The 14,818-nt window shown below is 44.2% G+C and overlaps 1 protein-coding gene across 2 annotated transcripts in view; it reads right to left on the bottom strand.

Annotated features, from left to right (window-relative positions):
* Positions 1–9,076: 9,076 nt before the first annotated feature.
* Entpd1 (ectonucleoside triphosphate diphosphohydrolase 1) overlaps positions 9,077–14,818 on the bottom strand; it is an 84,599-nt gene continuing 78,857 nt past the window's right edge. For both annotated transcript variants that reach the window (XM_075974059.1, XM_075974060.1), the window contains exons 9-10: positions 14,554–14,691; positions 9,077–12,441 (exon numbers count right to left, since the gene is read on the bottom strand). In XM_075974059.1, coding sequence (XP_075830174.1) covers positions 12,235–12,441; positions 14,554–14,691 — 345 coding nt within the window. In that variant the 3' untranslated portion in view covers positions 9,077–12,234. The remainder of the gene's footprint in view (positions 12,442–14,553; positions 14,692–14,818) is intronic.

Genomic DNA, 14,818 nt, shown 5'->3' with positions numbered 1-14,818 from the left:
GGGTAGGTATGTGAAAATACAAGGATGTGTGAATGAAAATATCATAAGGAAACCCATTACTTTGCATAATAACTAAAACAACTTCCAGTGTAAAAAAAGGAAAAAAGAAAGACATATTGCAAGAAAGACATGCAAGAGTTACTGTTCTTGGGAGGGGAAGGTAAGATTATCATCGCTTATGAATGACAGATGTGCACACATTGAAAACCCAAGGAACATATGGAACAATTTAGAGATAAATTAGAAAGTCTTTTCTATAGAGGGCACCAGATCTCATTACAGATGGTTGTGAGCCTCCATATGGTTGCTGGGAATTGAACTCAGGACCTCTGGAAGAGCAGCCAGTATTCTTAACCTCTGAGCCATCTCTCCAGAAATTAGAAAGTTTTTCAACAGGAGACTACACAGAATACATATAAAAGTTACATAAAACGATAGTTTTTTGTTTGGTTGGTTTTTGTTTTGTTTTGTTTTGAAACAGCACTGTATAGACCAGACTGGCCTCAAATTTACAGAGACCCACTTGTTTCTGCTTCCTGAGTCCTGAAACTAAATATGTTTTAAATATATTCTAATATAATGGAAAAATTATCATATCAAATTGTTTTCCTTTTTTTTCTTTCCTCCCCAGACATGGTTCTTCTGTGTAGCCTTGGCTGGCCTGGAACTTACTCTGTAGACTGGGCCGGCCTCGAACTCACAGAGATCCGGCTGCCTCTGCCTCCTGAATACTGGGATTAAAGGCACGTGTTCCCCCCTACTCATATCAACTTTTAAAATTTCTTAATACCTAGGAATGTATTTACATGGCAACAATATGAGTGGAAAATTTTTGATTAAATATAGATGTATTTCACAGAGGCAGAACACTTTTAATAGTCCTAATAAGAAATATCAGAGGATCTGGAGAGATGACTCAAAGGTTAAAAGTCCTAGCTTTTGCAGAGGACCCAGGTTCGATTCTCAGTACCCAGATGGCAGCTCACAACCCTCTGTAACTCCAGTTCCTGGGGATCTGTTGGCCTCCACAGGCACTGCATGCAAGTGGTGCACATGCACAAATAAGGCAAAACACCTATATATGTAAAAGAATGATTTTTAAAAAATGATGAGTGGTGGCTGTCATTTAAAAAAGAAGGCAATGCTAGAGAACCGAACTTAGAAATGACGTGGGAATGGAGCAGAGACAGATGCATATGAGATACTCAGGGAGCAGATCTGGATGGGATGGAAAAGTACTGAACAGATTTGGAATAGAGAAGAGTCAAGTCTAAGGTACCAAGGGCTTTGTTTTGTTTTCTTAATTAGTAGATAGTTCAATGACTGGCTTAAGGCCACTTAAGATTCTCACGGCTGATGTGCCAAAGTTAGACACACTAGGAATAGGATGGCAAAAAAAGCCAACTTCTAATTTACCAATTCTTCCCATTCTTCAAGACCTTCTAAGATGAACCCCAAGCCCAGCATGATAGTGCACCCATAACCCTAGCATTCAAGGAGGAGGATCCTAATTGGCCTTGTGGTCTATATAGGAAGACCCTGTTTCAAAACCCCAAAAACGCACAATAAAATGAACTTCAGCCAGGCAGTGGTAGCACACACTTTTAATCCCAGCACTTGGGAGGCAGAGGCAGGCAGATCTCTGTGAGTTCGAGGCCAGCTGGTCTACAGAGCGAGTTCCAGGACTGGGTCCAAAGCTACAAAGAGATCCTGTCTTGGAAAAAAACAAAGAAACAAACAAAAGCTTCAAATACTTGACTTTCTGATGCATGTGCAAATTACCGGAAACATTAGCAGTCACACATCCTCTACATAATAAAACTTTACTGATTTATTAAATAAAACAGAAAACAAAACGTTGAACCAATTTTTTTCTGCAAATCTGAAGGTATTCTTAGCCTGTTTTATTCCATAAAGGATATAAGATAAATAAACAGTTATAAAGAAGACACTGGAGAAAACTGCAGCACTAGATGGCATTTGCCGGATTAAAATCTCCCTCAGCAGCGCTTGGCATTCTCTCTTTAAAAACTGGCTGCGGGCGAAGGCCGACCTCTTTCGAATATTGTCGTTAATTTTTGCATTTAAAGCTCTTTCTAAAGGTTGAGGAAACCTGAGGGTTATCAATTTCTGTATCAGATGCCCTACACGTTCATAATCAAAGCACAAGAATTAAAGGCAGAAGTTCTTGTAGCTGAAGGTGGTAATTTTACTAGTAAAAGGTTCTGCCCCCTGCTTGTCGTTCAGAAACCCTTGGATGCTGGGATGGGAGAGATGGCTCGGTGGTTGAGAATGCTTCGAGCAATGTGTTTCTCCCTGGGCTCTTATTGCACCTCTTTTTAAATGCATTAATGTCCCCTCTTCCCACACTTAAAACACACTTCAGTCCTATGTGGTTTTGTCTTTACCTCAGCCAATCTACTGTAACACAGCAGGAAGGTTTTAAAAAGCTGTGTTTCTTAAATCAGGTTCTTCTAGACTTCTTTGAGTTGAGTTAGGATGCTGTGCCAAAAAGATTCCAGCGAGAACTGAAACAGTGGGCAGCATTTTCTCCAAATTAAAATCCACTAGACACACAGCATCAGCTACCCTTTAGTAGTAGGTACAGAAAAGTCAGACTTTAACAAAAGCATCCCACCAGCCATAGTCTATAAAAAACATCATGACCCTCGGATACTCTACTGCCAGACAGGTTCAAAATTTCCCATCTTTTCATTAATTGGGATTTTCTTTCAATGATGTAAATGGGAATCGTGGCCCAGGCTCAGCCTGGTGATGCATGCCTAAAATCCTAGCATAGGAGAGGCTGAGGCAGGAGGATTGAAGAAATACATGGTCTGAAAAGAAATCTGAACTGGAAATTGGTGTCTTTGGAAAGCGTCAAAGCTAAGTTCCCCTGTGCTCTCAAGCCCAAGTGGGGAATCACGGCCTGCTCCTGTGTGACAAGATTTCACCTCCATGAGGAAGGTGTGCTGAAAAACGCTGAAACAAATATGGAAACAGGTGACATAAACTGCCATAGATTGCAGGTTCGTATTTAATATATCCACGGCAATGGAATTTTCCTATCTGGAAATTGATCAGAACTATCTAATTTACAGCGCAAACACACCCACCAGGTCCAGTAAGCTGGTGGGAGTCCTGCACTGTTTAGATACTAGCCTGAAAGGCGCCAGTTGTAGGTCTTCACTTAGTCTCAGTCGGAGAAAGCCAACCCAGAAGCCCTCGGGCCACACTTGCCACTTAAACGCTGGGACAAGACTAGTATTTATTTTCCCAGCCATCCCTTTCCTTTCAGTTTTGCAACCTGTTTCAATGGACTTAGTCCTCCCTCCCTCCCTCCCTTCCTTCTCCTCCTCCTCCTTTCCTTCCTTCCTTCCTTCCTTCCTTCCTTCCTTCCTTCCTTCCTTCCTTCCTTCCTTCCTTCCTTCCTTCCTTCCTTTCTTTCTTTCTTTTCTAAGACAGGTTTTCCCTGAGTAGCTTTTGAGTCTGTCCTGGAACCAGGTTGGCCTCAAATTCACAGAGATCTGCCTGTCTCTGCCTCCCGAAGGCTGGGATTGAAGGCGTGTGCCATCACCACTAGGCCTAATTCTTATTCTACAGTCTTCTGGGGACTTTTTCTGGCTCTCGTTTTTCTTCGCCTTTTGTTGTCCCTTACTTTCTACCTTTGAAACTCATATTTCCGCTGATTCTAAGGTGTTATCTCAATGTCTATACCAGCAGAGAGTTCAACTGCAGCCGATCCCCTTCCTCCACTCAGGAAATAGTTTTCTGACCTGAATTTAATAATCCAAATCGCACACTGACCTCGAAGCTGAGGAACACACAAGCTTTCAGCCCTATTCCTCATGGGGATGGCTGGCTGGTGACGCGGTTCCGTGTTATCCCAGCCCCAAGATTCCGCACAGCGCAAGGCTCCATCCCCAGTGTGTTCAGGGACCAGCGTGGGGACCTTAAAGGACAACAGGACATTCACCTGACAGACACTGCTCTTCCGACGTGCCTGGAAAGCAGATCACGAGCAGCTACCAACGCCCACGGCCCAAGAGCATGCGCGTTGCGGGTTCCCTGTCTTAGGGAGTATTCTCTGCAATGCTCTTCCCTCTCCAGCCACTGGGTCTCAGCTCCGCCTCCAAGCACGCGATCTCCCCGTGCGCCCCCAGTGTCGTCAGTCTCTCGTGCTCCTCCTCACGGGGTGGGGGGGGGGGGAATGGGTGGGTGGAGTGGGGGTGAGGCTTGAGAGCCACACCTGCCACCGAGAAGGACAGGAGCGCAGGCGCAGGGTGTGGGTGCATTCATTTCAGGTGACCTAAATATGACCTATGCCTACAGATTTCAATTCAAGCGATTTGTTTTCATTTTCAGAGTTTGCAATTTATGTCACAAATTTATTATCTTTTAAGTCTTGGGCTGAGTGCTGGAGAGATAGTTTAGTGGTTAAAGGCACTTATCACTCTTGCAAAGGTTCCCAGTTCACAGCACCCAATTGGGCAGCCCACAATCACCAGGAACTCTGGCTCCACGGTGTCTGGCGCCCTCTTCTGGCCTCAGTAGCAATGAACTCACACATACATGTATTCCCCTACACACATACACACATAATTAAAATAATAATGAAATAGATTTCTAAATTAAATAATTATAATTACTTAATTAATGTTAAATTAATATTAATTAAATTAATAATTTGCCAGGCGGTGGTGCCACATGCCTTTAATCCCAGCACTCAGGAGGCAGAGGCAGACAGATCTCTGTGAGTTGGAGGCCAGCCTGGTCTACAAGAGCTAGTTCCATGATAGGCTCCAAAGTCACAGAGAAACCCTGTCTCGAAAAACAAAAAAACAAAACAAAAATAACAATTTAGTTAATTATTGGGCTGGGGAGATGGCTCAGCACATAAAACACTTGGTGTGAGTTTAGTGAAGTTCGGATTGCTAGGAAAGTGTGGAGGCAGAGGTGGGAATCCCTGGGGCAAGTTCTGGGTTCCAGGAGAGACCAATTCCTCAGTAAATAAACTGGAGTGTGATAGAGAAAGCCAACCATCGTGAGACTGTGGCCTCCGAGTGCACCTGCACTGCAAGTGTACCAATCAGGCAATAAATACACAAATAACAGTACACCTCCACCCCATGTGCCTTCTCCTTGTTAAAATAATGGCCCAAATAAACCCTGCAAAGTTGGGCGCTTGCTACTGGGGCTCAGCACAGTGCCGTGTGCCCCACCATTTCAACATGACATTTGATGAAGTGCTTTCCGTGCTCACCCCATTGAATGCTTGGTCTGCGATTCTAGAGACATGTAGCAGGGCCTTAAAACTAGACCGTCCCACACTTGAGGAAAGGGGGGTATAAAAACGCTGCAACGGTAACAGGTTAGATAGGGACCCTGGAGCACGAGCAAATGAACTCAGAAGTTCCATTTGCCACATTATCTGGACAATAAATAAATAACTAAACAAAAATAAACAAAAAACTATTCACTGTTTAAAGTGTCTAAGCCTCAAAATTATTTGGCCAAATTCTCATTCCAAATAAAATCCTTGGGGTTGTCTCATCTTTGTTATCGAGGGCTCATCTGGTATAACACTTTAGAAGCAATGACAGTAAATTCTTGTCTCTTTGGTCATGAGCCTAGCCTTTAAGGGCTGAGCCATGTCTACAGCCCAACAGCAGAGTCTTGAAGCAGAGTCAAGAACGCTTTCCTTAAATACTGACATCTTGGACTAAACAAGCTATGTCTGCATGTGGCAAGTATTATGGAATATGACGTACTTTAAGGACACTTAACTTCTAGGATTTTTAAGAAAATCCCTGTGTGTATGCATACTATGATGTATTATTATTATACTTCAGTGTTAAATATATTGTCCAAATAACTAAGTCAACGTAGTACAGGACTTAAGATCTCCTACTAGAGAGTTTATAGTACAGAAGTTGAGGAATCCTAAATATTTTCAAGGCTAAAGAGTGTTTTCCATCAGAGGGGAGGAAGTGGGGAGATGCTTAGCATTCCAGGAGATATTTCAGCCCAGTAGTCTAACGTCACATGCAGAACTGTGGCTTCAGTTCCTTGCTGTTGTTTTTACACTGCTCCAGCTAGAGAGCAGATTTCACATAAAAGTTTGAACCTCTTGGCAAAGATTTAGAAAGCCAGCATCTGTACAGGTGGGCAGGCGGGCGGGCGGGGAGGTGGGCGGGGAGGTGGATGGGCAGCCACCCAAACCGCAGTAGTCAATGAATGCAGTCTGCCCCTGTTTTTTGTGTAGAGAGAAAGTCTTTCCGTTCTCCCCAGGCAAAGCTGCTCCAAGGCTTTTCACAGTGGCCTTCTTAGCTCTTTGGTCCTGAGACTCAGCATCAGTTGCCTTTTTATGATCTTCTTTATTTTGGTCACCTTTACTTAGGGTGTCAACCTGTCTGGGCAGTTGAGTCTAAAATGCCACCTGCAAAGGTTAAGTGAAGGTTGAGGATGGAGGCCTACGTCTGCAATCCTAGCACGAATGTGGGGGCCCACAGAGGTGAGCCTGGTCCACCTTGACTAAAGGTCAGAGAGTTTATTTTTACTCTTTCAAAGTTGTTGACAACAGGTGTGGCTACAAACAAGAAACTTGGTCAGAATCATAATCCCTTCATAAAGGAATTTGGCACCAAATTGAGTCCTTTTTTTCTTCACTGCAGGATCCTGGGGTTGAGGAAGGTTGCAATAGTCATTTTGCGCCCAGGCCTAGAACCCCAAATTCCACCAATCGCTGTGGTTAAAACTCTGGCATTCTCTGCTCACCTTTGTTTGTCTTTGCCTTTTCAAGATTTTTAATTTTATCTGGATGAGTGTTTTGCCTACACGTAGTCTGTGCATCACGTGTGTGCCTGGTACCCTCAGAGGTCAGGAGAGAGCCTTGGATCCCTTAGAGTCATGGATGGTTGTGAGTCACCACGTGAGTCCTGGGAACTGAATCTGGATCCTGGCAAGAGCAACAACTGCCCTTAAAAAATGTGTCTGAGCATTTATCTGCATGAATGCACATGCACCATGGACGTACAGCATCCACAGACCTCAGAAGAGGGTGTTGGATCCCTGAAATTTGATATTGTGGGCCACCCTGTCGGTGCTGGAAACTCGACCAGAGGCACCTGTAAGAGCAGCCAGCACTCTTAACCACTGAGCCAGCTCCCCAGCCAGCGACAAGTGCTCTTAACTGCTAGCCCCTTTCCCTTTAATTTTAATCTCTGACGTCATCAAGCTCATGCCCCTGACCACTGTGTGTCATTACAGCGTCTACTGCACTCATCGACCGCGCTGCTTGGCTCTGTTTTCTCTTCGCCAGCCCCAAATTTCCTTGACTTTTGTTTCTCCCACCTTTGTGGCTTTAGTCCTTTCCATATCACTGAAAAACAAATTTTAAAATACTATAATTTTTTATTTCATTGGTTGAATAAAGAAACTTTTGTATGTGTATGGACATATCTATTCCAGGCGCCCTGGAGCTGGAGTTAGAGGCAATTGTGAACTGCTTTATGTGGGTGCTGGGGAAGCAAACTACAGTGAAGGTGCCCTTCACTGCTGGGCCCATAAAAAAGACACTAAATTAAATTAGTAATAATAATGAATAAAATCGCACAGACAGATGATTCCCAAGAGCACACAGCACAGTCCATGGGGCAGCCCTCCCATCATTTCCTTTCCTGCCCACAGCTGGTGTTTAATTTCTGTCACTTCTCAAGCCCACCCCACTGTCAGCCTTGAATTTTCAGCAGCTGACTTTGCTTTTTAGATGCAGCAGAGATTCAGACACAAACGTTAGACACCAGACCAACCTAGCACAAGCAGACAGCTGTCGCTCCTGCTCCGGGAGAATGAGTGTGCCCGGCCCATCACGGCTGACCTGTCCTGGGTCCCAGCCGTACTATCCCTTCTGGGCTCTTGTGACATTACTGGTGACTTAAGCATCAGGTTCACCCCCTTCCCCACCTCATTGCACCAGCTCTGTCTTCCCCATGCAACAACAAAAGGAAAATAATCCTCAGATTTCTTTATGTCCACACTTGTAGAAAAAGTAATCTTTTTCCTTTCCTTACATGGTATTGTCTTACCTGGTGTCTGGCTTCCGGCACCTACCATGCCATCAAGGCCTTCCTTTTTATTACATTTACTTATGTATTTCTGTATGCGCTTATTTATTGTGTGGGTGCACACATGCCATGGCATGCACGAGGAGCTCAGAGGACAACCTCTGGGAGTCAGGTGATTTGTATGTACATCAAATGTTGATAAGCATGACCGTTTAAGGTTCATTTAAATCCATGCGATCCCATTTTAATATCCACAGTCCAGTGCTGGACGATGAACTCCTCAGAAACTAGACTGCACTTGCTCAGTAGGAAAATCTCCATGTGTCTAGAGTAGTTAAAGGTGTCACTGCCCAGTTAGCCGAGCAGTGCAGAAGTGTAGTTGCATCAAGGGAATTCTCTAGGGGCGGAGGTTTCTAGCTGGCCAGGCAGTCGGGAGAGAGGTCGGCTAGAACTGTTCCCTCCACTAAAATATCTGAGTCCCGCCTTTCAGAAGGAAACAGGTCACATATTTGGCCCCAGGGAGCATATTTTAGACAGAATGGGCTGAGCTTTCTAACGAAGTTCGAAGGGCTGTGGTAGTACAGGAAGTCGCTGCCCTGGAGATCAGGACACAGATTGCAGCAGGAAGGACACCTGGGCTGGGCATTGAAGGTAGGGTGGAGCAAAGGTAGCCCAATCAGAGGACTTACCTGGACAGAACACAAGGAACACCTGCGGGGGAAATGGGATGTGAGCCTGGAGAGCGCTTAGAGCCAGGGACTACTGGAGCCCTGGGTGTTGCTAGGGAATCTTACTTGTAGGCAACAGGAAATCGCCTATGACTCCAATCGGGGATGGTATGGTTTAAATTGAGTTTCTTACTTTTAAAGCTAAATTTTTTCTTGTTTATTATTTTTTTGAGACTTCCATACAAGAGTAATCTATATCATTTCTACTTTGTTTTTGCTTTGTTTTGAGATTTATGCAGGTGGGGCCCATACAATATGCAGACAAAAAGTATAAGACTTTTTGAAGGTTTTAAAGCTAATCTTTGATTTTTATTTTGACATTGAAATTTACATTTTGAGAAATGCAAACATGAAGTATTACCTCTGATTCCAAGTGGAATTTTCTCAAGCTCACATCACATGTCTTGACCCCGTTGTCACACAAAGGTAGCAAAGCCATAGGAAGACAGAGAAATGCTCAGCTGGGCTCTAAACAGCTTGTTTAGGAATACCATTCATATCTGTGTATAACAAGAGAACAACAGGGATGTTGCAGCCTATGCTCCCCAAGGAGAAGGCAACGAGAGCTTACCTCTTACCTACCTTGTAAACATCAGAAGCATTTTCCAAATGTGCCAATATGCCAACATGTAGCCAGTGTTGGGCGCCTACAAGGTGGCTAGTCTTCATCATGAAGTGAATGTAATACACGCAACAGGGTTTGGAAGCTTGGGGTTTTGAAACCATATATGAATAATTTTTACATTGATTAATTATTGAAATGGGAATAATTGGAGTTTAATCTCTTTCTTAAACTCTGCTTGCTTCCTGCCTTGGAGCATGCCATCTGTTTCCCATGTGGATCTTGGTTAACAACACACTAAAATGAAATGTACTTTTGAGACTTTTGTTTATGTCACATGATATTGTTTATTTATTTGGATGAAGTGACACTTTTCTCTCCCATACACACCCATGTGCACACACATACAAAGCCTAGTTCTGTAATTTCATGTTTGTATTTATATCCTGATGAGCCCACTTCTGCTGAATGGTTGCCCTTGTAGGCTCAGAGAAAAAAAATACCAACGTGCAAAGGAATATGGTTAGCAGAACCAGATTCGGAGTCCTGGGTAAAAGTCTAGAGATGAACAATAATTAACTACAACCAAATGAACAATCCAATATTAAAATTAATTGATAGTTGCTCAATTTTATCAGCCTGCTCCACCCAGAAGGGCTCAAAGAAGACCCCTGGATTAACCTTCCCGCCAATGGAACTGAGATCAGGTTGTACCTAACTGTCTCCATTATTTTTTTTTGAACTTGGGAAACAAGACAAAAATGTAATTAAACAAGATATATTTTCGTTCTTTGAAGAAAACTAGTCATTTTGAATTCCAACATATTGGCAGCAGTGGTAGTGGGGTGTTCAAAAGGAGGAAAATGGCCGGGTGTGGTGGCCCACGCCTTTAATTCCAGGGAGGCAGGGGCAGGTGGATATTTGTGTTCAAGGGCAGCCTGGTCTACAGAGTGAGTGAGTTTCAGGACAGCCAGGGATACATAGAGAAATCCTGTCTTAAAACAAACAAACAAAAACAAAAAAAAGCAAACAAAAACAAAACAAAGCAAAAAAAAATAACAAAAACAAAAGAAAAAGAAAAAAGACTGGAGGCAGGTGTGAGTTTGCGCACAACTCTGCCATGAGCACTGGGAGCCATAAGAGCCGCCTTCTTCAGACTGCTGTGAGAACAGAATGGGAAGATGAACACAGTGCACCCAAGCACAGAACATCCCACAGATGCTCAGCTGATGGTCAATGGCACCTACGATACAGTCAGCACATCCACTGGGAATAACAGAAGACACTTGTAAAAAGGAGAAATGCCTTGACTGCCCAAGAGAAACTTGACATCTAGTTTATGGGAAACTTTCCTTTCTGAGCAGTACGTCCCCAGACCAGAGATGGACAGACAGCTTGGGGCAGAGTGAGGATACATCACTGCTCAATTCTGCTCAACAGTTAATTCTTGCAGCAATACTCATAGGAAAGGTACAAGACCTCTCCACTTTTCCATAATAAAATAAACATTTAGCCATTACCCCACAAAACACTCCATGAAATAAGGAAATAAGGCATGTGTTGTATAACAGAGGGGTAGCGACATTTGATGTGTAAATACCACAGCAGGGCTAAAGCCTGCCCCCCTCGCTAAATTAAGTCTTGGGACACTAGGATGCTGTATGGCTTTTAAACCCAGTAAGCCATCTCTGCGGAGCAGAGTCTACTTAGTGATCAACGGAACAGTTTGTGGTTTGAGAAAATTCATGTGTGCTCTTGTCCCCAGCCAACACCTTGGTTATAGAAGGGGATAAAATAGCGGTGTAGGGGCTGGAGAGGTAGCTTGGAGGTTGAGAGCACACATTGCTCTTGCAGAGGACCTCAGTTTGATTTCCTACACTCACACTGGACAGCTGACAACTGGTTGCTTCTAACTCCGGCTCCAAGGGATTGATACCCTCCTCTGGCCACCATGTTCACTGTACTCATGTGCACAGACCCATGCATACACACCTAATTGGAAACAAAATCTTCATAATAGTGATAATTGTATAACACTGTAAATTACTAAATGATATTCCGTTGTACTGAGCAGAATGCAAATATGGTGAAATTTATGTTATGTATATTTTACCATAAAAAAAAGAGCTCTACAAGATGCATTAGAGGGTATATTTTTCCAGTCCTGAGTGGCAACTGTAGTTTTCTTCCTAGCAACACACACTACTATCACACAGTATCCCCAAAATGCCAATGTGTGCATCTGCTTTTCAAAAACCTCTGGCCCGTGTGCTCTTCTTGAGAACATCTTGGCACCGCGCGGGAACACACACGGCTTCCACTCTTATCTTCAGCAGACGGTGAATCACAACGGCACAAGCACATCGGCTCCTTTGCACAACACTCTTTGGCTTTAGCACGTATATATCTATTTCAGAAAATCCTCCTATCCAAAGGGCAGGCTTGGAATGGGTTTGTGTCTCTTCTCTCCAAAGGCACTGCATGGCTTTCTCACGAGATAGGGGAGGGGGAGTCCCAGAGCTATGACAGCCAGCTCACACTGGGCAGTGTGGCACTTGGGACTCTGAGTTCTTTGAGACAAAGTTGGTATTGTTCTTTATTTGAAGCGCAGACCATGAAAGTCATGATCACAAGCACAGAGGACAAAGGAGACGGAAGGTAGCTGGGAAAGTCAAGAGAACATCACCAGGACGTCCTTGCAGTGGAGGTGGTTGAGTGTTCCCAAGGAAAGGCTTCAGCAAAAGCCTCAGTTGCTTCGTGCTGGTCCAGACTGTCCCTGAAAAGCAGGGACGGTGACTCTGGAGTCCCCTGCAGGGAGGAACACGCTCCCTGAGAAAGTTGCTCTCTCACTCCACACAGCAAATTCCAGCTCCTCCTGCTATACAGACGCTTTCCAGAAATAGGAAGGCTTGCTATAGACGAGCAGACATGTGACGGCTACAGCGACCAAGATCAGGGAGAAGATGACCATGAGGCTGACGTAGGTGGAGTGAGGAAGAGGCGGGGATAGCGGCTGTTCAGCTGGGATCATGTTGGTCAAGTTCAGCATGTAGCCCAAAGTCCACCCTGCGTTGCTGTCCTCGATCTGAAAACAGTAGGGAAAAATCCTATTGTTTGTGGTCCAAAAAGATAATCCATAGTGGCCATGCAACCCTTCCCGTAACACTGAGCACCCAATGGGAAAAGAACACCCTGCGTACTTTACACAATAGATTAACTTTATATGCTACATTGGGAACGACGTGGAGGGAAAAACAAAGCAAATGATTAGAGTTTGGAGGCTCACCACTACATTCTAGAAGTTCAGGAAGCTTACTGAATGTTTGTCCAATTTACCTGCCTGGGAGCACTTAATTCAAAGAGACCATGAGAAGTCCACGTTCTTTCTGTTTCACGAGTTGGGGGACTAAGTGAGGGGTAACAGGAAACAGGTAAAAAGATGAAGGAATAATGATTGGTTCTAGCCTTTGACATCCTTGCCAGGCCAGAGAAGCCACGTCGACCCAGGGCTTCATGGGGGAAATCATTCCAGCAAGCTAGCTTTGTGAAGTTGGAAGGCCATGCACCTCGCTGCTGATAAAGATTCTTATAAAGTTATGAGGCAATCTTTGACCTTCTAGCCTTTGGAAAAAATAATTTCCAGTCACCCAGAACTTGCAGCAATAGAGGTGATATTTGAATAATAATTTTGGAAAAGTTGTATGACAAGAGCTGTCCATGGTGACACAGAGAAGTCAGCAAGAATAGGCAGCCTGAAGAAAAAACCCAAAGCTCTACAGGCAGCGCCACACAGGACTTGTTCAGACCTTTCCTGCGACATTTCCTTCTGGTCCTCTGAGGACATATATTGCTGCTGTTTTTACAAAATAAACAAGTAAATAATAAATTTTGTCTGGGAGAATTCACATAGTAATACTTGTCACTTCCAACACAGACTGCTTTTCACCCATTTTAACCAATTACTTAGTACTCAAGTAATGGGAAGATAAGAGAAAGTGATGGACACACTTTTAAGGCTTTTAGCACATATCGTCAAAAAATAACCCCTAAGAGGTTGTGCCAACTTACAATACCCCTTCCTTCCTGACCCTAACCCATATTGACATGATTGTCAATAGGACTATTTTTTCCTCTTGACGTGGGATGGAAACCTTATCTGACTGTACATGCCAAAGAAGTCTCGAGATTTAGGGGAGTCATCACCCCAACTTGGAGACATCAGTAGCATTCCAAGAATATAAATCAACACTGTCCAATGTATCAACCAAATTTAACACAGATCCTTCTAAAATATGAAATAGTCTTTTTTTTTTTTTTTGGATTTTCGAGACAGGGTTTCTCCGTAGCTTTTGGTTCCTGTCCTGGAACTAGCTTTTGTAGACCAGGCTGGCCTCAAACTCACAGAGATCCGCCTGCCTCTGCCTCCCGAGTGCCACCACCGCCCGGCTTTAAAAATGAAATAGTCTTATAGCATGGAAGGAAGTCTGGGATGTTAAAATAAGGAAAAGGTTTGTTGGACTGGGCAAGATCCATTAGTAAGAGAGTATTAGCACATGAGTATACCGGAGCTGCCATAATCCTGATTCTAATGTTTTGGTTTGTCTGAGATCACTGTATTTTAAAACATTTTAGGCATTAGCGGGCATGGGGCTAGCAACACAGAGACCGCTTGTTTGTGGTGCTTGGCATCCAATGGGCTCGCACCTCGCACGGGCTGCTTGTTTTACTCCTGGATGCCTGCAGGTGGCACTGTGGGGAAGCACAGCAGGGAAGCGATTTCCTCGGTCTCACTCTAGGCCAGGCTGCCAAGCAACAGCCCCATTAGCAAGGCTGATAAGAAACCATGATCGCCCTTTCCTGAGTCACAAAGGGGCGCCTCTGGGGAATTCTGAAGTCAGGGTGGACAATGTCTGATGAAATACTAGTAAATGAATAAACTGACCTTTTGAGAACCAGTTAAGAGTTGTGTGTGCGGAAAGGTGAATGATAGAATGTGAACAGCTATCATTAGAGGCAGCCTATAGCTGCCTGCTGTTCCCAGAAGGGCTTGACACCAACGCCAGCTGGCGGGATGGTGGATGGACCAGGTGTCAAGTCAAAACTTAAATCACATGGACCCCCACCTTTTCTGAGTTCAAAACTGTTTTGTCACCAATGTCCTCCCAACTTCCACACCCCCAACCAATTCCCAAGTTACCTTGCCCATAAAATGGATCTGGTCCCAGGAACTGCCTGTGAAGTTATAGCCTTGCAGAAGGAGGGTGAGGATGTAGGCCCCAGAGAAGCAGTATTCATTCAGGTACTTCTCCTTTATTTTCGGATTAGATGCTTTTACCTAGAGGTAGTGAGGGAAATATCAAACCTGTAGAATGGGCACCTCTGTGGCTCCTTTTCACTGATAGATCCAATAAAGATCCAAAGAAGTCCCAGCTCCCATGGATCTGGGGGTCAGTCTCTCCTAC

This window comes from Microtus pennsylvanicus, chromosome 5 (assembly GCF_037038515.1).
Source record: "Microtus pennsylvanicus isolate mMicPen1 chromosome 5, mMicPen1.hap1, whole genome shotgun sequence".
Lineage (NCBI taxonomy): Eukaryota > Metazoa > Chordata > Mammalia > Rodentia > Cricetidae > Microtus > Microtus pennsylvanicus.
The sequence above is the reverse complement of the archived record's forward strand: the minus strand, read 5'-3'. Positions and strand labels throughout refer to the sequence as shown.